Here is a 23,698-nt window from a genome sequence, read left to right on the forward strand (position 1 = left end):
CTTATTCGCTCTGCCATACATTGGAACCTTTTTCCAATGTCTCAGAATTACACTTAAGCTTGTAAGTATAACCATATTTACTGAGCTATAGTAAATTATGACGAATAGTCTTATCGATCTTTTGTGGTGGACTTAAACAGTGCACACGAATGTGTACTCGGTCCCTTAGTCCTTTACTTGACTCACACATCCATGTGAACAAGTAGTTAGTCTTAATTTTTCCAATGCTTGAAAGTTCTCATTCATCATGCTATACAACTTGCATAATTCCAAGTTTCTATCCAACTGAAACTTGGGTGATGAGAATCTTTCTTTATTTGGTAAATTCTGACACTACAACAAATGAAAGAATCAAATTCTTATTTCCACTCTTGCTCTTAATGGAATCTTATAAGCAACAAAATTTTTCACAAATGCCATTGTAAGGATATTTTAAAATAAATAAAATCAAAATTTTTCCTTTTATTTTAAAAACTTTGGGGAAAAACTATCCTTACAGTGCAAAAGCACATGAAAACTTTGTTGTTATCTATTCCTAAGCAATATATCATAACTCCTAAGAAATAGCTCAAGAATCCGATCTTTAGACTATGCGATAGAAATCCATCAACGCGATCAGATTCAACATATTTTTTCTTTAAGTTTCTTCACTTTTCTTTGATTCTTAAAACATCACCATGTGACCTAGTCACATCATGTAGCAAGAATCTCATAATAGAAACTTAGCAGAGTTGGATAATGGACTTTACCTGAAGTAGAGTCAAACTTATTGACTTTAACATCCTTAGTTAAATTTGGTAGCTTTGCAACCAATGCCCCTTCCTTTGGCAATGGACCCTTGATAATGAGACTATCTCAAACTTAGCCTCTCTCTTTAACATTTGGTCAACCAAGTTGACTATGGCCGATCCCTTTCCATTGGGAAGAGAGAGCTTTACTAGATATACAATGTCATCATTGTCAATGTTCATAAAGTTTTAGGAAGTTGATCTTAGCAAATAGATAAGATCATTAAGGGTCTTGTCATAGTCTGTTTCATAGGAGTCCCAAAGGAACTCACTATGTGACTTAGAAAGTAGTTGAGCCACCAACTTTCTCAAGACTTTGACACCCAACTCTCCCGGCTTGTCAATATATGACTACATCTCCAAGATGTGATCACACCTAGACCTTAGCTTGCCAATAGGGCTTGAGTGACCTTAAACTTTTCAAAAACTTGTGGGTTAGGGAGAATAATTAGAGGATGTGAAAGAAGTATGATTTCCATGGGACATCATCTTCATTTAGGAAAGCTTGTTTCAAGAGATTTGGGAAGATCATAAATGTCTAAACCATACATGTTTTGGGAGATATTCAAGATAGTTGATTTAAAGTCCTTAATATAACACCCAATATGAAATATTAAGGCTAGGACCCAACACAATATTTTATAACTTGGAAGAGGGATGTCGTAATCCAAGCTATAGAATATTTGAAGGTAGGTGAATGACGATTCACCAGTTTCCACCATGAAAAACGAAATAAATTATTAGGTTTTTAATTGGATTTGAAACTCCTATATTCTTTTGAGATTCATTGAACTTTTCAATGGCATGTTTCAATCTCGAGTGTGCCCTTCAGGTTTTGTGACTGGGATGTCGAGGATCACAAAACAAGGTGTGAATAACCATGAAAATATACTTGGCACCCTTAATATTTACCCCTTAATCGATGTGCCGGTTAACCACACGCGCTCCACCAATACTATGATAAATATTAAGTTACCCTTTGCCTACCTTCTTAAATACGAGTTAGTGTACCGGTTAACCACACACGCTCCACTAACCGACTTAAACAAAGTGCAAAGTGTAATTTCATGGGTTAACACCAAATTCACATTTTCCTAAGTAACTAAGATTGGGTATTTATAAAAGGTTTAGTTACTTAGTAATTATCATTAATACTTTTAATGAAGGGAGAATTATAGTCCTTGTCCTACCCGTTCGGCTAACGACCCTCCACCAGTCAAGGAAGCAGTGGTGAGAGTGGACACTTATTAAACTGCCATTTTATAGGCAATAACCTTATACCCCCCTTATAGTTCGGCTTCGTGAATGTGGCCTACTAACGGTAAGACTAACTTTACTCTTATATATATATATATATATATATATATATATATATATATATATATATATATATATATATATATTATTAACTTATAATATTATAAAGTATAAGGGTTGAATTTTAACTTTTAAAATTCTAAGGGCTAACTTGGAATTAAAGTATTCACAAGAGAAAACTTTTCAAATTCAAAAACTTGAGGGCAAGTTTTGAAACTATTCAAAACTAATTAATTCCATAACTTATGTGTTTAAAGTAGTTTTAATTAAAAGACTCTTCAAGTTCCATAAATTGAGGACAAGTTATGGAAGACTTTAAAATAATAAAACAATGTAACTTTTCTTTATTTTGTAACTTATGGAATTAATTAATTATTACTTAATGAAGTGACTCTTGAACCTCCATAACTTGAGGACAAGACTCTTCATTTTTTGTAACCATTGCCAACTTTTATGAGTTTTATGAAACTTAAATGTGACTTTTCATATAACTTGAGGACAAGTTACAAAAACACATTTTAGAGTCAACTCTTAGATTAAAATGGATTGAAAACACATAATCAATTAACTTTTCTATTAATTTAAGCAGCTCATATGAACAAAGATAATTCACATCAATCTTTTCCATGTAATTAGCATAAATTTTAAACTAATACAAACCATGAATCTACTGACAATTATCTTTGAAATTTGATTAGCATGAACATTACCACATCAAAAACAAGTTTATAAGTCCAAAAACATCTTAGGGTAATGTTCCTAGTCCATTTCTAGCCAAAACAGTCGAATATATGTTGTTTGGGGGTCCAACTCGTCGAGTGCACGAACCAACTCGGCGAGTTGGATGTTTTTTGCCTTGGACTCGGCGAGTCCATCAGTGGACTCGGCGAGTCTTCTGTGCAGACAGCACCAAAATTCGATTTTTCAGCTAATTTTGCAAGTATAAAAAGAAAACAAGCCTAGGCTCTGATACCACTGTTGGGTTTTGAGCATTCTAACACTCCTAAATGTACATGCAACCCTAAATACCTTGGATCTATGTTTTCTCTATTATACATGCAAATATGAACTTTCCAAGGTATTCATCCTAACTAGCATAATAACATTGATTCAAATGAATATATCAAGTTAGAATTACATACCTCTTTGATGTAGAATGTCTTCATGAAGCTTGAGTGCCTAGTGCCCCAAGTGTGACACCTCAAATGGTTCACACAACACCAAATACACTTGGAATAAATTAGAGAGAAATCCACACTTCCTGAAAATCGGCTATCCCTTTTTCCTCACACATAGTGGCCGATTTTCTCCAAGAATAAGATCATTATATAGTTAGGGTTACACCATGTAAACCCTAATTGTCATGGCCTTTCATTTCCATGATCCATGGGTACAAATACACCATGGAGCATCTTATGGGTTTTAGCCCAACTTGACAATCCATGGTGTAACACCCCGTTTATTTAATAAATAAATAAATGTATAGAAGCCCTAAAATCAGTAATAATTGAGCAAGGTGTTGGTTTCAAGGAGTTAAAAATTCACAATTATAGAAGTTCAAGGTTAAAAGGGTAAGTTTCAGATTTATTTGTAAGAATTTATGAAGGTAGGGACTAAATGGTAACTTCTGGGACTTCATTGAAGAGATTTTGGGGGCTAAGGGGTCGTTGGGTAAACTTTGGATGGGAGTTGAAAGGAATTTTTGAAGTTAGGGTAGGAATGGTAAATTATGGACTTTACTTGGAAAGAATAATAGTGAGAGGGACCATTCCTGCCATTATGGAAGGAAGTTTGAAGGGAGGGGGTATATAGTCGTTCACACAGCCGGTCATCAAACCCTAATCCTAGCAAACCCATTGCAGCCGTCACCCCCTTATACCTCCCTCTTCATTTCCGGTAGCCGCTCGCCACCATTGAAGCCTCCTCAGCCGCCGATCATCGAGACCGACGACCACCATTGCTGAGCATCCGTCGACGAAGCTTGCTGACGCTGCCTCCTCTTCTCCTTCTTCATTCGTCAACGATGAAGAGTCTCACGGTGAGACTGAATCTTTGAGCCGCCGTCGGAGAAGCCGAGAACCCGAACACCGACGTGTGGTTCGTAAATGGTTAGATCCTCCACTGTTACATCACCGCCATCTATGTTGGAACCCAAGGGCCATCGAGTCGGGTACCTCTTGTCGCCGTCGGATGACCACCTAACGGGTGTTGTTGCCGCCGATTACGCTACTATCGCTGGTTGTTTCGTTCAACGCCATCTGCCACCATGGTTGCTGTCGTTGCTAGCTTTCTTGTGCTGTTGCCTTCGCCACCCACCTTAGTGGGTGTTGGATTTATTTTCCGGGCATGATATGTGTGTCCGTGTACTGTGATGGGATGAGGCCGCCGGAGATCCGAAGAAACCACCACAGCCACCGTTGTAGGGTGGTGGTTGTCACCATCTGCCGCCGCCGGCCACCTTAAGGTGGTTGCGTGTGTTTTTGTGTATTTTAGAGGTGTGTGTGTGTGTGTTATCAGCATGTGTGTGTGTTTTTGGATGGTATTGTAATTGTAACAAATGGGATAATGGAAAGAAAGTCAAAACCACCACCATAGGGTGGTGGCTGCCGCCTCCTACCGCCACCAGCCACTGTGTCGGGTGGCGATGTGCTTTGCATTGTGGTATTGATTTCGTTGGGATGCTCGAAACCCTAATGGGCCTTGTAATATCAAATGGGCCCAATGAAGGTTAATGGACTCTAATGGACCCAATAAAACCCTAATGGGCTTAATAGTATTCAAGTGGGCTTAATAGGCCCAATAAAGCCCTAATTGATCTAAAAGCCCAAAAAATGAATTAATGGGCTAGCATTTGGGTTGGAAAACCCTAATGCCATCAAAACCCTAATTTTAGGGAATTAATCAGGACACACGGGAATTATTTAATAACTGGAGATATTAAATAATAATCATTGGTAAATGAACTTAAGGCAATAATGGACTTAATGGATTAAGTCCTTAATGGGTTAAGTAGGAACACTTAACCCTAATCGATATTTTATGTGAGAAACCCTAAATTGGATTTGGGTTCTTATTGGTCCAATTGGGAACATGTTATGGACTAAAGAAATCATTAGGCCTTAGGATAGGACCCATTAGAGAGGCTTGGGCCCAATTTGGAAAGTTGGGCCATAAGTGGGCCATGATTAGGCCTTGAGGATTATTATCCATTGGGTCATCAGAATGCCAATTGTTTGGCCTAGAATAATTGGTTTGGCCTTAAAATAAGTCCATGTAGAAGTTTGGGCCCAATTTGGAAAATTGGGCCATATGCTAGGCTCTGGCCCATTACTTGACTTTTGGGCCTTTGGAGTGTGAGTTGGGCCTTGGGCTTAAAACCAATTATTAATTGGGTGTTGTTTGATGTTGACAGTTCGGGAATCTGTCAACCAGCAAGGGGAGTTTTATTTGTGGGGCTTCAGCAGTGCCAGGTAAGTCTTCTCACCATACCAATGGGTCTAAAGCACCAAGTCCGGCCCATCTTATGTTGTATGATATGATAGTTAGCTTCTTTCTAGGTGGTATGCTAGTAATTATGTGATATGTGATATGCTAGATGTCTTTGTGATACTTGCATGGAGGACCATGTGGGGTAGCCCATGGCACAATGGTATAAGACCCTAGGAGTAGCCCACGGCATCCTTACAGGTTTATGTACGTGTTATGTGTAGATATTTATCCGATGCATGATATGCTATTTGGTTATATATGGTATTTGCAGGGAAGACCCCGGGGGGAGCCCGTGGCATTAGATGTAAGACCATGTGGGGTAGCCCATGGCAGTCCTAGGTGAAGACCATGTGGGGTAGCCCATGACATTGGATGTAAGACTGTGTGGGGGAGCCCATGGCAGTCCTAGGTAAAGACCATGTGGGGTAGCCCATGGCACTATTACAGGTTTTATGGATGCATGGCTTATGTGATACGTGTGTAGCTTTTATAGCTGACAGGATATGTGATATGTGGTTTGTGTGAATGGTATGCTCTGGGAAACTCACTAAGCTTCGTGCCTACATGTTTTGTTTATGGTTTCATGTATCATCGTTTTGGAAAAGGAGATCTCGGATTGATCGCAGTGCACACACCTATGATTTCCGCAATGAATGATTTTGGGATAAACTCTGATAAACGATTTGATTGACTATGATTTGAATGTTTGAATGAAATGGTATCAATGCTTTAGTTATATTAAAAATGAAATTTTTACCCCTGATTTTTGGGACGTTACACATGGAGCATTAGCCCACTATATAAGTATGGATGATTTACACGATCAGCTCATATATTTAATTAGTCTTCTTTTGATCACTTAATTAATCCTAGATTAACTCTTGATAAATACTAATTAAATAATCTTATTAATATAATAGAACTTATAATATATTAACAAACCTTAAGTGTTATTTCTCTCATTATAGTATATCCAAATGCATGATGCCATGCAACCCAAATGGACCATGCCGGGTCGGGTCAAGTCTTACCAATTATAGTTATGGACTTAGACATTATTCCAACAATTTAGAGTACATCTTGTGAACACATCATTCACAACGCCTACAGGTTGCGTGTCTAAGAGTGTTTCGATGGACTGTCTAGAATAGTCTATGGTAGTCGTCTATACTCTACTAGATTACTAGGTCATCGTTTGGTTCAAGGCTTCTCATCATCTTACACCTCTCATTGTCTATATCATCTTTCATCTCTCAACTTTTTACATTGTTGTATACCTGCCAATATTCATCTATATCATCTTTCATCCCTCATCGTTTATCTACCCATGTTCTACCTAACATATTCGTAGATATAAAATACATATATAGTTTAAATTATTTAAAACATGTATAAATCGTTCATCCAACATAGATATCAGGAACAAAAATAATATACACACATAGCACACAATTTATATTAAATACTTCATATCTATGTGTAAGATGAAAGTAACTATGCACTCACTTGTTAAAGTGATGATTCCAAACTCGGGAAGCGCTTCGCTTCTAACGATTCTATTTTCCTTCTATGAAACCTAGCATTATTATCGCTAAGTTTTAGTCTAATATTTATTGCGACTAATTATTAGTCTAGATTTATCATTAACTCAAAGTCTACTATCATGATCTATCATGTAAAGAACAACCACGTAGGATCCTATCGAAGGTAGGGTCCGTTTGGTATACGAAGTATACTATTTGGAAATCCCACTTTAAACACCTCACTAAATCACAGCCTAGACACCATCCCCATAAATAGATCAGTCAGTATAATGACTTGGAATCAGTGATAAATCTTGTTTATAGGTTCATAATAACGATAATGAACTTAAACATAAGTTATACTTAAAGTACGGTAAGCATAACTCAACTTACAGGGGGTTTAGCGATGAACCGGGCTCTGTAGGGTAGAACTTCCGATCCGAAAAGCTCTTTTTCTCGGAGCCTTCGGGCGCTCCAGGGCTTTCCTCTAGCACCTTGAGGTTACTAGGGCTTTGGGAGGGTTTTGAGAGGGTTTTGGGAGGCTTAGAGAGAAGTTAGAGAGAGAAGTGAAGGGGTTTTGATGTGAGAAATGAAGTCACCCTCGCATGCTATTTATAGGTTGAATTTTGGATCTACTCGTCGATTTTTGGCCTCCAACTCGTCAAGTTGGTGCCACATGTCACCCTCTGGTGGCAAGGCTTGGGGAGAAAGCAATGGTCTAAATTAAGCCACATCACCCCTTTCGCGACAGCACCAGTCCAACTTCTAAATTCCGTAACTTTCTCATACGAGCTGCATTTTGACATTGTTTATATCCACGCGTAGGTGGAGACGTACTCTACAACTTTCATTTAGACTCCGTCGGCTAATTCTCAACCGATTTTAAATTTAATAGTATGAGAAGATTACACCGTTTAACGATCGTGTAAGATTCATAACTTCGACATACAGACTCCATTTTTTACTGTCTTTTTATCGTTGATCTTCTATTAATGAGATCTTCATTTCTCATTTAGGTTGTGTCGACTAAAAATCGATCGATCTAAAATTCGAATTCCGGGCTGTGCACTACTATGCTAAATCTTAGAAAAATCATAACTTCCTCATACGAAGTCATATTTGGACGTTCTTTTTATGCACGTTCTCGGTTTAACATATACTATGACTTTCATGTAGATCTCTAAGGCTAAAAAGTAATTTATCAAAAATTTACTTTTTAAGTTACGCGGTGCCGTGACGGTTTTCCGTAAAACTTCGACGAGTCATAACTTCTTTGTTATAACTCGGACTTCGACGTTCTTTATATGTACGGAACCCTTGTGACATATAATATAACTTGGTTAATATTATTCATTCGAAATAATCTTCCATCAAAAATTCATTTTTGAGGCTCATTGTCTCTAAATTTGACTAGCCCGAATCCGCAAGCGTTACACACTCGTGTGTACAAGATCCAACAATCCTTTGTCTGCAGTACATGTTCATGTGAATGGTAACTAAGTCATCTTGCTATTCTTGCATTCATCATCCAACTCAAGTTTGAATGATTCCAAGTCTGTCCAATTGGAGCTTGGCGATGCGACTCTTGCTTATATGGACAAGGCGATCATGCCACAAGCACGAACATATCTAAACTCTTAGAAGAATCAATGTTCAAGATATCACTGCTATTATTAGAAACACAAACTACAATTTCATAAATGCCAATTTCAAGAAAATGTTTTAAACATAAAACCATCATCTTTATAAACTAGAATGCTCACATTTCCATTATTAAATGAAAATTGAAATTCATGTTTATACAACGCATAGGATGAAATTTGGTTTCTAGACATCTCCGAAGAGTAACAACAAGTGAGTAGATTTATCCTAACTCCTTTATTAAACATAAGCTCAAAATCCTCAATCATTAAGACATGCGACATTTGTCCATTCCAATGATTAGGTTTAGCTCTTTCTGCTTAACATCCTTTTTTCCTATAGATTTTATAATGCCATCAAAATATGATTATCACATCATGCATCAAGGGACTATGAATTAGATGTATTTGGAGTTTGATTATACAAGTACTTGATGTAGATTCAAAAATTTGACTTTACCATCTCAAAGTACTTAGGGCAACTTCGTTTCCTATTATCCTTGTCCTTGCATTAATTTCAATTTGCCTCTTTTGAATCACAGTTGCATGGATTAGAGAACACACCAATTTCATTCCTGCATAATGGGAAGTCCGGCCAAAAGCATTCCTTTGTATTTAGTATTTAAACATTTCCTATTCATTCTACCAACATTTAAAAGGGATAACTAGAATTGGATATTAAATATTAATTCCTTTCCAGTTTCCCAGTTTATGGAAGGTTTAAGAGTCTCAGTGATGTTTTTCCTCCATGCTATTAATATGATAAATCAAGTCGATATTATCATAAGAACTAATGAAAGATCCAAGAACATGATCTATAGCAAGACTCTAAGGGTAACAATGAGATTCTCGAGTTTTTCTATGTAGCTCTCATTGATTACGTAGAAAACTCTTTTCTTTCATTCGAATGCAATTAGGAAATTTTAATGATTTCCAAATCACTCTTGTCTAGCCATTTGGTGAAACATTTCGGTCAAATACAAATTATTTCATATGTTCACATGTTCACAAAAAGTTCATTATGAAACATCATGAACATAGACATAATGATGCAAGAGAATCAAAGTACATAGCAGCAAGCGAAGAGTCGAAGGAGGCGATATGGCTAAAGAACTTCATCGGAGACCTTGGAGTTGTACCAGCTGTAAAGGAGCCTATGGAGATTTTCTATGACAACGAGGGTGCGGTCGCCTTAACCAAGGAACCAAGGGATCATGGCAGATCCAGGCACATCGACATAAAATATCACTTCATAAGACATCGAGTAAAAGAGGGACTCCTTGTAGTGAAGAGGGTATCATCAGAGGATAACCCAACAGATCCCCTTACAAAGGGACTGAGTAGAGTTAAGCATTTGCAGTATGCTAAGAGCATTGGCCTAAGGGACGATATTAGTTTTAGTGATTAGATAGACAGTTAGAAACTTGTAATAAATAAATGTAATTGACATTTGATGATTAAATAATAAGGGTTTTATTTATAAGTAAAGTTTACTGTCTTTTGTCAATTGGTTATTTTATGTTTCACTTTTGCATGTTTTGGCTTCCAGAATAATATGATTATTCGAACTATTCACAATCATACTTTGGAAGTAGGTTATGAAGTTAGACTATCATGAACTGGATTGTAGATTGTCTAAGGTGTTTAGACATAGCAAACGTTTGCTACAACGCTCATGAGTGCTCTTGTAATAAGATTTAAGTATTGGATTAAACCCATGCTCACATGAATCACTTCATGGAATTCATCACGAGTGGTTGTGAGACGATAAAATCGTATAGTCTTCAAACCAAGATATATGAGTTGTTGATTACGATTTGGTTGTGCATTGATAGTACGAAAACGCATCAGTAACTTTATGTTATAAAACGTGTTGTTGTGTATAATTTAACAAGTAATTAGTACAAGCATATAAGTCGAATTTTATCTGTTCCTTTTATCCTAAGAGGATTAAAAGTGATATCTTGGGCCCCTTGATGATTTTGTTTTGACTTATGTGTCGGGCCCGGTCAGGACTCAATTGATGTGTTCAATTAAGTTCTACGTCAAACAAATCAGAAATCGGGAAACAACTGTTGGACAATGAGTATGACTTTATTCCATGTCTTTGTCCACATGATATCTTGAAGAACAGAGGATTATATGATCCCTTATCTAAAGGACGCATTATTGACTAGGTCAGAGTTCGACAACTGCTTTTGAAAGATACGATTGCTAATCGGATTTTGAAGTTACATTGGCAGTTATAGTTATTAGACTTATCCAAGTAGGAGACTATTGGATTAGGTGTCTAAGCCCATAACTATAATTGGTATGTACTTGACCCGATAGTAGCATGGTCCTTTTGGGTTGCCTTCATCATATCAATTTGATAGGATGAATATTTGAGAAAGAGGTTATTTGTGATTTATTAATATATTATAAGAATAATATATTAATTGAGAAATCATATTATTTAATTGGTATTGATCAGGAATTAATTTGGAATTAATTTAGTGATCAAAAGAGACTGATTAAATTAATGGGGACCGATTAAGTAAATCAGTGATACATATAGTTTCGGCTAATGATCCATGTTGATTAGGGATGGAATAAATCTATGTGAGAGTCGATGAAGAATTAGTCCAAAAGGATATCAAATGAGTTATTGGATTAAAGGCCTAAGTGAATGAATTAGGGTTTACAAGTTGAAACCCTAGGAATTCCACACTACAAATGTAACCCCTAACACTCCTAAAATCAACTAAGACTTCCAAGAAGAAACCCTAGCCAATTTTTGGTGCCTATTAACCTCTCTCTCATAATCCTCCATTGCTCTTGATATCTATGACTTATTTGAGGTATCACATTTGAGGTACTAAGCTCTTGAAATGCCAAGTTCTATAAGCTACAACAAAGAGGTATTCATCTAACTTGTTTTATGTTGTAAATCTCTAAATTGTATGCTAGTTAGGGTTCATGCTTTGGATAAATGAAAATTTTCATGTATAACTTGAGAAAACTTAGATTTAAAGCATTAGGGTTGTATGTGCACCATGGGGTTGTTATAGTGTTGAAAACCCATCAGTGTTGACTAGTAGCTAAGTGTGGGCAGGGCCCGTATCTTAGCATTATTTGAGTATGGATATGGATTGATAGATTTGATTATACTTGTTGTCTATGTGATACTAGTATGTGTTTCTTAGTAGCTGAGTGTAGGTGAGGCTCGTATCTCATAATTAGCTGAGTGTGGGCAGGGCCCGTATCTCATTATTACCTGAGTATAGATATCAATCATATCGATGGATTGCTATACTTGATGTCTATGTGATACCTGTATGTGTTGTTTGGAAGGTGAGTGTGGGCAAGGCCTGTATCTCATCATTAGCTGAGTGTGGGCGAGGCCCGTATCTCATAGAGTGTGGGCGAGGCCCGTATCTCATAAAGTGTGGGCGAGGCCCGTATATCATAGAGTGCGGGCGAGGCCCGTATCTCATAGAGAGTGGGCAAGGCTCATATCTCATTGGTATTTGAGTATGATTAGTAGTATGATTGGTAGGGTGTAATACTCGTTGTCTATGTGATACATGTATGTGTTAGTTTATGTATTTGAGTGTCGGTGGGGCCCGTATCTTATTGTTATGTGAGTGTGGGCGGTGCCCATATCTTATTGTTATGCGAGTGTGGGCAGGGCATGTATCTCGTTTGGGCGGGGCCTATCATGGGAGTGTGGGCAGGGCCCGTATCTCATATATATGCGAGTGTGGGTGGGGCCCATGTCATCATTATTATATGATGTGAATGGTATGTGGTATTTTGGGGAGACTCACTAAGCTTCCTGCTTACGGTTTTCAGTTTCGGTTTTAGGTACTTCGGCTTTCAAAAGAGGAGTTCGGGATGATTGCAGTGCACACACCATTTGTTTAGCCTAGGTTGTTTTCAGTCTGATATATGTTGATATGAGTTTTGATGAGAAACCTGAATTGATACTATGACTTATGTTTTGTTATGAAATGGGTTGGATAGTTATGGTTATTTAATAATTAAAAATGAAATTTTTGGACTGTATTTTTGGGATGTTTCAGATTTTGTTACATGGAAACCTTGTCGCACATGAAGTGAATGTCAATATATATATATATATATATATATATATATATATGTGTGTGTGTGTGTGTGTGTGTGTGTTTGGTGCAATGATGATGAACTAGTTTGGTGGATAAGTAGACTGCACTAAGGTTGTCACAATATCATCCTCTTGTCTGTTGGATGAACAGGAGATAAGATTTTGACCGTGAAACATACAATAACCCAAGGTGGAACATCTAGTATTTGGACAATTAGCATATAGCTTTACATTGATTTTGAAAATTAATGATGTAAATATAATGTAACATCCATAAAAATCATGATAAATTTAAACTTTTTAAATACAACCCAAAACGATAAAGTGTTTACAGAATAGTTTTCAAAACATTTCCAACATCATAGTTTTCCAAAATCATAGATCATAACAAGAGGATGTGTACTATCATGCCTTCGCCATCCCGCGGTCATCCGAAGTACCTGAAACATAAACCAAAACGGCAAGCCAACGCTTAGTGAGTTCCCCCAAAATATAACCACATAACCAAATAACATATATAATAACATCATGCAATGTGTCCACAACTAAAAGACTGGATTATCCCTGAGCCCATAGCTTAATTCTGGTTGCCCTTGGGCCCACATCTTATGCCTGGCTTGCTCCCTGACCATATTAGTCCACATACTAAAATACCATCAAGCCCTCAATACGAGTCTGGCATACCGCCCGATCCTCATCTTGTATATGGAATGCTCATGAGCCCTCAGTATGAGTCTGGCATGCCCTACCCGGCCTGCAACTCATATCTGGAATGCTCCAACATTTGTTGGCTACCACACGGAGCAGTAGAACCTCAACCCAACACAATATCTCGACATATACCAGATAATGACATATACAGATAATCATGCCAATAGAATCACAGGTATTCCTACATATCTACCAGACTAGCATATCAATAACTAGCATAATCATGCATATCTATTCCATACTCAGCATATCATTGAGTATCAACCAATGGGTCGGACTAGGTGCCTTCGACCCACAAGTACAATGAGGAAAACTCACCTCACAAGTTGTACAAAAGCTGATGAGGTCTCGACTTCGAATCTCAGCTCTTTAACCGACAACTATTCCCACCAAATGACCAATTTCCATTAAAATCCAAAAATAACCAAAATACCCTCAATGTCAAACTTGGTCAAACTCGGCCACAGTAAACTCTCCTCACGTCGTGGCCAGGCATTGGTCACATCGTGACAGCGAACCCAATCTGATTCCCACTCGACCTGACCCGAACTGATCAACTCAGTCAAAGAAACCACCTAAGCTGGCATCACGACGTGAGCCCTTATTCTCATGTCGTGAGCTTCAAGGGTTCTAATAGAAACGGAACCGCTCCGATTCTCACGGTGTGGGATCTAACACCTCACATCGTGAGCACTGTTTGTGGCTAAGGGTTACCATTTTAAGTCCTTATTACATTAATTCTTCGAGACGACTTCATCCAGAAGCTAAAGGGACCCCTAAGGTCCATAAAAATGTTTCCTTCAAAACCATGCATGCACCAAACATGACCACCCATTTTCTAGGTCAAAAGGGGAAGAAATGAGCTTCAAACTTGCATGCATGTCGCAAATCTATACCAACTTCTAGATCTGAACACTATAATGCTTTTGGGACTCTTAGAACCCATAAAGTTGCCAACTTTATGGATCTACTCCACTCAATCATGCAATAACATCAATAAAATGGACAAATCTCAAGATTTATCCATGATAAGCATTGAAGTTGGATCCTTTAATACTTACAAGGGTACAAAAGCAGGAAAAATGATAATGATGTTGATTCTTTGCCCACACCAACACTAGAGCACTTCCTCATTCTTCTTTTCTGATTCCCACAAGCTAGAAATGCACCCAAATGACAAAGGATCTTAAGAAGGAGGGAGATTAGGGTTTTTTGAGGTCTAGGGAGTGAGGGAGGCTAAGGGTGAGAAACCCTAGCCCTCTTATTCTTCAGCAGCCGCCATCACGTCGTGAGCCTTTAAATGATGCACATGTCTGTATCACTCTTCACGACGTGAGAAGGCATTCCTCACGTCGTGAGAATGGCGGAAATGGAAACTTTTAACTTGACAATATAAAAGATAATATGCACCTGATCCGGGTGTTACATACAGTGATCAATAATCCATAATAACAAATGATCCACTTTCAAAGCAATGCCACATTTTTATTATTAATATTCTTTTATAGATATTCGTTATTCAAACTTACAAAATAAATACAAGATTTAATGTGTACCATAATTTCTTGTGATTTTTTTTTTGAAGAAAAGTAAAATACAAACCTTTTAACTCATCAGTCTACATCTACTCATATTAACGACATAATAATCAATAATAATGTTCAATTTGTTGTAAGAATTGTTTACAAGTTGTGGTAATGACAAACTTGGAGGAAGGATTTAGTTAAAATCTTTCCAAGAGATACTTGAGATGGTGTGGTAAGATGCAAATTTTCTGGTTGTTGCAAGCTTAAACCCATTGCATCAACAGTCTTTAGATTAGCCAACTTCATTTCTAATTGGGCCTCTCTCACCACAATTGTGTATGGCCCAGATTCAGATGCCAGTGCTACCTGTTATTGTGAGTACTTAAACTAAGGTTAACCATACACACGAAACAGAAAACGATAGGTTAATTTTATACATATTCTAACCCCATCGATGGGTGTCTAGTTGTTGTGGTGTGGAATTGCATACATAAGCTCAAGGTTAAAATGGCACATCCAAAATATCATTATTGTTTAGAGATCAACCTCCCCCATAGGTCTTGGGGCGGATTAACACGAGGTGCTCCGATAATACAATTTACATATATATATATATATATATATATATATATATATATATATATATATATATATATATATATATATATATATATATGTATATATATATATATGTCGGATATAGATCCGGTAAGAAATTGTTTTTGGTAGGAAGGTAAGAAGTTTTTTTCTACATATTTTTTTGACGAACAAAAAAATGAATCACTAGATGAATCAAAAGTAACATGATTTAGAAAAAAATTCTCAAAAAAGCATTTTGATAATTCATTTATACAATGGTTTTGTTGTTATTCATTAAAATTGTCATAAAAGTAAATTTTTTCTTAATTTACTTAAAAATGAATCATGAAGATGTTTTTTTGGGAATTTTTTCTTGTGAATCATCTAACTTTTGAGTCATCTAATGATTCATTTTGTTTGTTCGCTAAAAAAATATGTAGAAAAAAAACTTCTTACCTTCCTACCTAAATTTTTCTTCTTATTTGATCTTGACTCTCTCTCTCTCTCTCTCTCTCTCTCTCTATATATATATATATATATATATATATATATATATATATATATATATATATATATATATATATGGAAAGTGAATATACCTTACAACAATATATAAGTTTAGGTACCAAGCCCTACCATAACTATGTTGTTTTGTATCATATTTGCATTGGAATCGTCTCAAGTTCTTAAACTTCAACCCTTAACTTGATTTTTATTTAAGATTTTCAGGTATTTACCACCATCTTCCTCTTACATAATTTTCAATTGCAACTATAATACATATAGTCCGATAGGTTTCGGCAGAAAGATGTATATATATGGAAAGTGAATATACCTTACAACAATATATAAGTTTAGGTACCAAGCCCTACCATAACTATGTTATTTTGTATCATATTTGCATTGGAATCGTCTCAAGTTCTTAAACTTCAACCCTTAACTTGATTTTTATTTAAGATTTTCAGGTATTTACCACCATCTTCCTCTTACATAATTTTCAATTGCAACTATAATACATATAGTCCGATAGGTTTCGGCAGAAAGATGTGATGTAGAAGAAAGATAATAGTGAAATTTTGAAAATCTTGCAAGTAAATCAAGTAAGGGTTAAAGTATAAGAACTTTGGACGTTTACAATGCAAATATTATTCAAAACGTTGTAGTTATTATAAGGTTGATTACTTAAACTTATATACTATTGCAAGGTATATTCATTTTTCCTCTCTCTCTCTCTCTCACTCTCTCTCTCTCTCTCTATATATATATATATATATATATATATATATATATATATATATATATATATATATAGGGCTAGGTTAAAGTGTTTATTTATTATGTGCTAGAATGCACCAATATAAATTTAGTAAAATTATATTATTATTTAATTAAATAATGATAGATATTAAATGGTTTCCATAATTGTATGTATATTAAATGATATCCATAATTATAATTTTCTCTTAATGGAAATTAATTAAATTCTTCATTAATGTCAACAATAACATTCTTTCAGAATGAATTTTCGTATCTAGGTTTTTATGTTAGCAATAACATTATTTCAGGACTCACTCACTTAAAATACAATAAAGTTGTATGGAATATGAAGAATGAGGGTGTATTCTAGTAGAATATACTCTCGTTCTCCTAGAATACACTCTTATTATTTTATATATGAATTCATTCTGAAAGAGTATTATTATTCACTCAATTCTTATTGGTGCATTCTAGCACACAATATATGTAAGAAACATTTGAACCTCTCTCTCTCTCTCTCTCTCTCTCTCTCTCTCTATATATATATATATATATATATATATATATATATATATATATATATATATATATATATATATATATATATATATATATATATATATATATATTTGAAACCAAAAATGCTTTGCGACTCATTCGATGTAGTAGATGATAGTTGCTTTATTCAACTATATTATATAGTAAACTTTTTTTTGGAAATATTTTACACACGGTCTTATTTAAATATATATTTTAGACAATATTCTTAATAAATTAATCTAAAATATTATAGTTTAAGATATATAATATTTAATATGTTTTAAAATGTTTATTTACAGTTAAAAATGGAAGCTAGGATGCAAAAGGACGAGAACAGAGCTGAAACGAAAAAAAAAAAAAAAACCGAACAAATCTATAAATTACATGCCGGTGTACATCAAGGAAACTCGACACCACGATATAATGAGACCTTTACAACGTCTTAGCGACGTAAAATCTATAAATTATGGGCTTTGCAGCCCTAATTCGGATGCCAACTTCCACCTACTTGGGGAGCAAGTTATTAGTCAATTACAGACGTATTTGAGAGCTGAAGAACACCCTTGAAATATGTATTTGAAGATCATGACAATAGTTGGATTTTAACTTGAGATCGATTGGTTGTTTATCTTTTATGTTAAAATTATGATTTTTATTACTTATATGTAAGTTGTTATGTGTTGTTTAGATGATCAATCTAGTTACATTACCTTGATTCTTAACTTTTTATGATCATTAAATTGTTAGGACTAGAGATTTAACAAATCGTAGGATTAGGTAATATTAATTGTTGTTATTCATGTTATGTTTGATTTATTGTCATGACCATTGATAAAAATCGTTAGATTATATCGTTCATAGTGAATTTATTTATATGGTTTTGTGCTCACTAATTTCATGATCATTGAAATTAGACGTTCATTAATCATTGGCACTTAGAATTCCGATCAAGATAACTAGTCATAAAATTCGGTTACCAACCCTTTAATCCATTGCATGCTAAGGAGTCAAATATTGAAAAATAGAGGGATTCGTATTCTAGTGGAAATACTTCAAATATACAACTTGAAAATCGCATTCTTTGCTTTTTGTTTGCTTAATTGTTTGAAATTGATAATTTAAGTTTCTTAACTTGTAAAATAAGAACCCTAATTTATAGTAGTCTCTTTAATTTACTTATTTGCTTATTCATTTGATTCAAAATCATAGATGTTCCCCAAGTTCGACACATTTTCTTACTTTAGAGTGTATTAATTTACAACTAGGTACACTGTTTATTTTTATTTTAAAACTGGTTACGATTCAATAGAATTTTATAAATTTAAAACTGATGGTAAAATAAACAGATTATACATAATGACTTATCTAACTAAAATCAATTACTATAAACTCACTTTTTCATCTAAAACTATAATAGATAAATGAAAAACAAAAATCGTCAAAGAAACCAAAAGATTATTTGCATAAAATTGAGAATGAATGATTGTGTACGTTTCATTTTGACAAGATTTGGGCAACATAGATATAACAAGGGGATGGGCCATGCGTTGCACCGTTTTATTAATCTTACTAGTTTATAACCCGTATAAACCATGATTATAAAACTAATTAAACTTTTATAATAAAAAATTATAATTATTAATCAATTATTTTAAATAATTAATTTTAAATAAATTATTAATTAAAAGATATCTCAAAATTTTAAAGTTATTATAACTTCAAATTTAACATATAATTAGAAAATGTAAATTTGAATTTTAAAATGAATTACCTAATATATCTACATGACACATGACATAATATTAATGAGGTGTTGTGTTAGAGTGACATTTGGCAAAAGAAGATTAAAACTATTCATTTATTAAAACTAAAATAGAGATATTTTCAAGGCAACTTGTCTAATGTTATCTTATACAATGAACATTTTATAAACTTTCTAATAGATAGTCTATTTCAGTAAGTTTGTGAAACGTAGAGACAACTTTGATAAATTTGTCTTTTACAAAGGGATTACTTTTGTAATGTTGTGAAAAACAAGGAACAAATATGTTATTTTTTGAAACCTAAGGATCAGTTCTACAAATCTGCTAATAGGCGAAGACCAATTCGACAATTTCTATAAATTTGTTATAGAGAAACCATTTATGTAATTTTTAAAATGCATGAACCATTTCTCAAGAAAAAAAACGAAGACCTTTTCTATAAACTACGAGGATCACTTTTAGAATTTATTTTCCATATCCTTATCATTTATGATTTTTTATCACTAGTTATAATCCGGAAGAACTATAATTAAAAAACTAATTAAATGTTTTTAGTAAAATCGATAATTATTAATTAACTATTTAAATAAATAATTTAAAAAATATATTAATAGAGAGATGTTTTTTTATGTAAAATTATAACCGTTGATTAAAATAATTAAATGAAATTCAAAAAGTTATTTAATTAGCTAAATAACATTTGCTATTATGTAATCATGTATCTTTTATGTAATTACATATATTTATAATACAAAATAATTTGTTTTAATTATAATAATATTTTATTTAATGTAATTATTTAATTAGTGTGTTTTAAATATAAATAAAGTTAGAAACTCCATGAAGTTAGCATGTTTAACTTTATTATTAATTATTATTATTATTTATTGTTAAAGTGTTTAGTGTATATATGACAACTTTTAAAATAAAAGAAGCAATAGAATGATATGTGATATATCATTAATTAAAAGTTCTAAGACCATAACACATGACAAACAAAAACTATTCTTTTATTAATATAGGAATATGTATCATTTTATAAGCTATAGGGATTGTTTCTATAAAAAAAATAAAATTAGGAATGTTTAAGGTAAAAAAAAGTATATATATATATATATATATATATATATATATATATATATATATATATATATATATATATATATATATATATATATATCATTGTAAAAAAAATGTCTCATAGCAACTTTATATATATATATATATATATATATATATATATATATATATATATATATCATTGTAAAAAAAATGTCTCATAGCAACTTCAACCATGGCACTAAAAAATCCTTAAATTGATGTATTTTTAACACCAAATTTTTTTCCACTCCAAACACTTACTAAAAATTTACATTAAAAATACATTTTTTATATTATAATATAAAACATAATAATTAATAAAGGTGTGAAAACTAACCAAAATAGTATTAAACAACTCAAAAAATATGTGTTTGGTGTGATGAATAACTTTCATTGAAATATATTTTCACACCAAAACATTAATAATGTGTATCCATTAGAGTTGGTCTTACATGATAACGCGTCTTTTTTTTTGCATGTGACCGACATTTAGAAAATTTGAAAATTTTCAAAATCGATTTCTTGTTCTTTAATTTTTGTCTGCTATTTTCTTCCAAAATCTTAAAGTTTAATAAATGAGATATTTTGTTTTCTTCTCTTTATTTATCATATATATATATATATATATATATATATATATATATATATATATATATATATATATATATATATATATATATATATATATATATATATATATAAAAGGAAATCTTCAGAAAATTCTCAATATTTACGGAAAAATTACACTTTAGTCCCAATATTTTTTTTAAACGAAAAAGTCCTAAAAACCAGCAAAAATTTGCAGTTTAACCCTTTTTGACCAGTTGAAACCGTTACCAAATTAATTTGGGACTATTTCGTAAACTAACCCAAAATATTGGGACTTTTCTGTAAACAAAAATATTATGACTTTTCTACAAATAAAACCCTTATTATTATTATTATTATTATTATTATTATTATTATTAAAAATATAAATAAGTAGTAGGAGGGATACAATGGGAAAATGTGTATTAAATACACTCTTGTTTTCCATATTTCTTTCTTTTCCACAACGATTATATATATATATATATATATATATATATATATATATATATATATATATATATATATATATATATATATATATATATATATATATATATATATATATATATATATATATATATATATATATATATATATATATCATAAGCTAACAAATATACTACTCCTTTATAAAGAATATTATTACTAAGAATCATATTATACCAATATGTAAAATATATTATGCAACAAACAAATTTTGCTTTGTATCTTAATTTTAAATTCAAAATCAATTACCTAGGCATTGATCCATGAAATGGTTGATAAGAACTAATTCGGTCCATTTGGAACTCTTAACCAGTGATCGAACACTTGATATGCATTACTAGCCAATTTTGAATCAAATACAGGGGACAACTATAACTCACAACCCAAGATGAAGTTCATTATTAAAACAGAAAATATGTCAAAATGAAGAAAAGAACGAATTTTCGTTTTCCCATTGTATCCCTCCTACAGCTGTCATGACTACGTCGACATTCACCTACTACTTATTTATATTTTTGATAATAATAATAATAATAATAATAATAATAATAATAATAATAATAATAATAAAAGTTTTGTGTGTAGAAAAGTCATAATATTTTTGTTTATATAAAAGTCCTAATATTTTTTGTTTACAGAAAAATCTCAATATTTTAGGTTAGTTTAGGAAATAGTCCCAAATTAATTTGGTATCGGTTTCAACCGGTTAGAAAGGGTCAAACTGTAAATTTTTGCTAGTTTTCGGGACTTTTTCGTTCAAAAACAAATTTTAGGACTAAAGTGTAACTTTTCCGTAAATATTGAGATTTTTTTAAAGATTTTTCATATATATATATATATATATATATATATATATATATATATATATATATATATATATATATATATATATATATATATATATATATATATATGAAATATGGTTTTATTATTCTATGTTTTTAGAATAAATATTTATGTCATAAATTATGTTTTTTTAATTAATTTAATGCTAAAAAATTAAGAATAAAATAATATTATGAAATGGTAACCAATGTTTAGTGGGTTTTTTTAGAGTCACCGACATTTTTTCTACTTTTTCTATAGGGTGATAATAACCATTGAAAACTTTGTGTTTGAACCTATCAAATGTCTTTTTATTTATATTATTGAAATTTGTGTAGGTTCAAGGTTGTATGGTATTAGTAGTAAATTAAAATTTTAAAAACTGTTTATTTCTGTTAAGATAAGAACATGGAGTTACCTGAACTATGGGAAGAACAGGCAAACGAAGATCCTCACGCACATCAAAGAAAAAACGACGCAATCTGTTCTTGTACGCTTCGGCATCTTCAAGAGTGAGCGTATCACTTTCCCCTTGATACCATAGCAACCCACGGATGGTGCCTCCTCCGGCCACCGCCGCCGCCGCCCGCCTCATCATCTGCTTGTAAAGATACCCACCACGAACCCACTCGCTGATATTCGTCCCTCCAATCGCACAAGGAACCAGCCCCACCACTCCAATGCTCGGATTCTTTCTCAACAAGTAATTCGCGAATGCCATTCCAGGACCAACACCGCATACTTTTGCAATGTCAATGTCTCGGTGGATAGGCTCCGCCGCGGGTTCCCAGGTGAGGTTGGCGGTGAGACGGAGGATGGCGGGGTTAGGTGAAGATTCAGGTGGGATGTAGCCGTCCCATGTGGAATTCACGACCCCACCTCGACCAGACATGTTGCTCTGACCGGATAAGAGGAAAATGTTCTTGCCGACGGCGGCAGATGCTAAGTGAACGCCGGCGTAGCAGATCAGTAGATAGCTGTAGGAGAGATACAACGGAAACACGATCATTTTTTCTCTTCTTCAATGGTGTTGTGGATCTCGCTTTGCATATTTTTTTGAAGTAATAAAACAAATGGATCGATTACTACTCCTCAATTAAATTAATATTATTTTGGGGGAAAGCAGTTGAGCTGCGTTTTAAACTGGGAGTCTCTTTCATGGAGGTTTTGGTTGCAGGCATGAGGATTAATGAAAGTAGTTGACCCCGATTCAACATGGTTGTTTTGCTTAGCTTTTTAATGGCAAAAGTCATTTTTCTAAAAGATTATAGGCAATAGATGTTTGGTAGAAGACTTCTAAAAGTTACTTTAAATTTTGCAAAGAAGAAAAATCAACTTTTTAAAAAAATCAGAAAAACCTGATATTTTGTAATTTTTCCAAAAAGATTTTTTGACACCTAAAAAACTAAGCCAAACACCCTCAAAATACTACTTTTCAACATTATTTTTTTACTTAT

At 33.4% G+C, this 23,698-nt stretch overlaps 1 protein-coding gene across 2 annotated transcripts; it reads right to left on the minus strand.

Moving 5' to 3' along the window:
- Positions 1-13,086: 13,086 nt before the first annotated feature.
- LOC111894789 (probable carbohydrate esterase At4g34215) lies at positions 13,087-23,442 on the minus strand. 2 transcript variants are annotated; one of them, XM_042899741.2, is made up of 2 exons: positions 22,660-23,442; positions 13,087-13,302 (listed from the first exon to the last, which is right to left on the minus strand). In XM_042899741.2, exons 1-2 carry the CDS (start codon positions 23,248-23,250, stop codon positions 13,222-13,224), a joined length of 672 nt encoding a protein of 223 aa, XP_042755675.1. In that variant the 5' UTR covers positions 23,251-23,442; the 3' UTR covers positions 13,087-13,221. The 2 variants fall into 2 exon arrangements, with proteins under 2 accessions (XP_042755675.1, XP_023746656.1); XM_023890888.3 differs by lacking the exon at positions 13,087-13,302 and adding an exon at positions 15,038-15,465.
- Positions 23,443-23,698: the final 256 nt, after the last annotated feature.

Source organism: Lactuca sativa, chromosome 1 (assembly GCF_002870075.4).
Source record: "Lactuca sativa cultivar Salinas chromosome 1, Lsat_Salinas_v11, whole genome shotgun sequence".
In the NCBI taxonomy this organism is placed as follows: domain Eukaryota; kingdom Viridiplantae; phylum Streptophyta; class Magnoliopsida; order Asterales; family Asteraceae; genus Lactuca; species Lactuca sativa.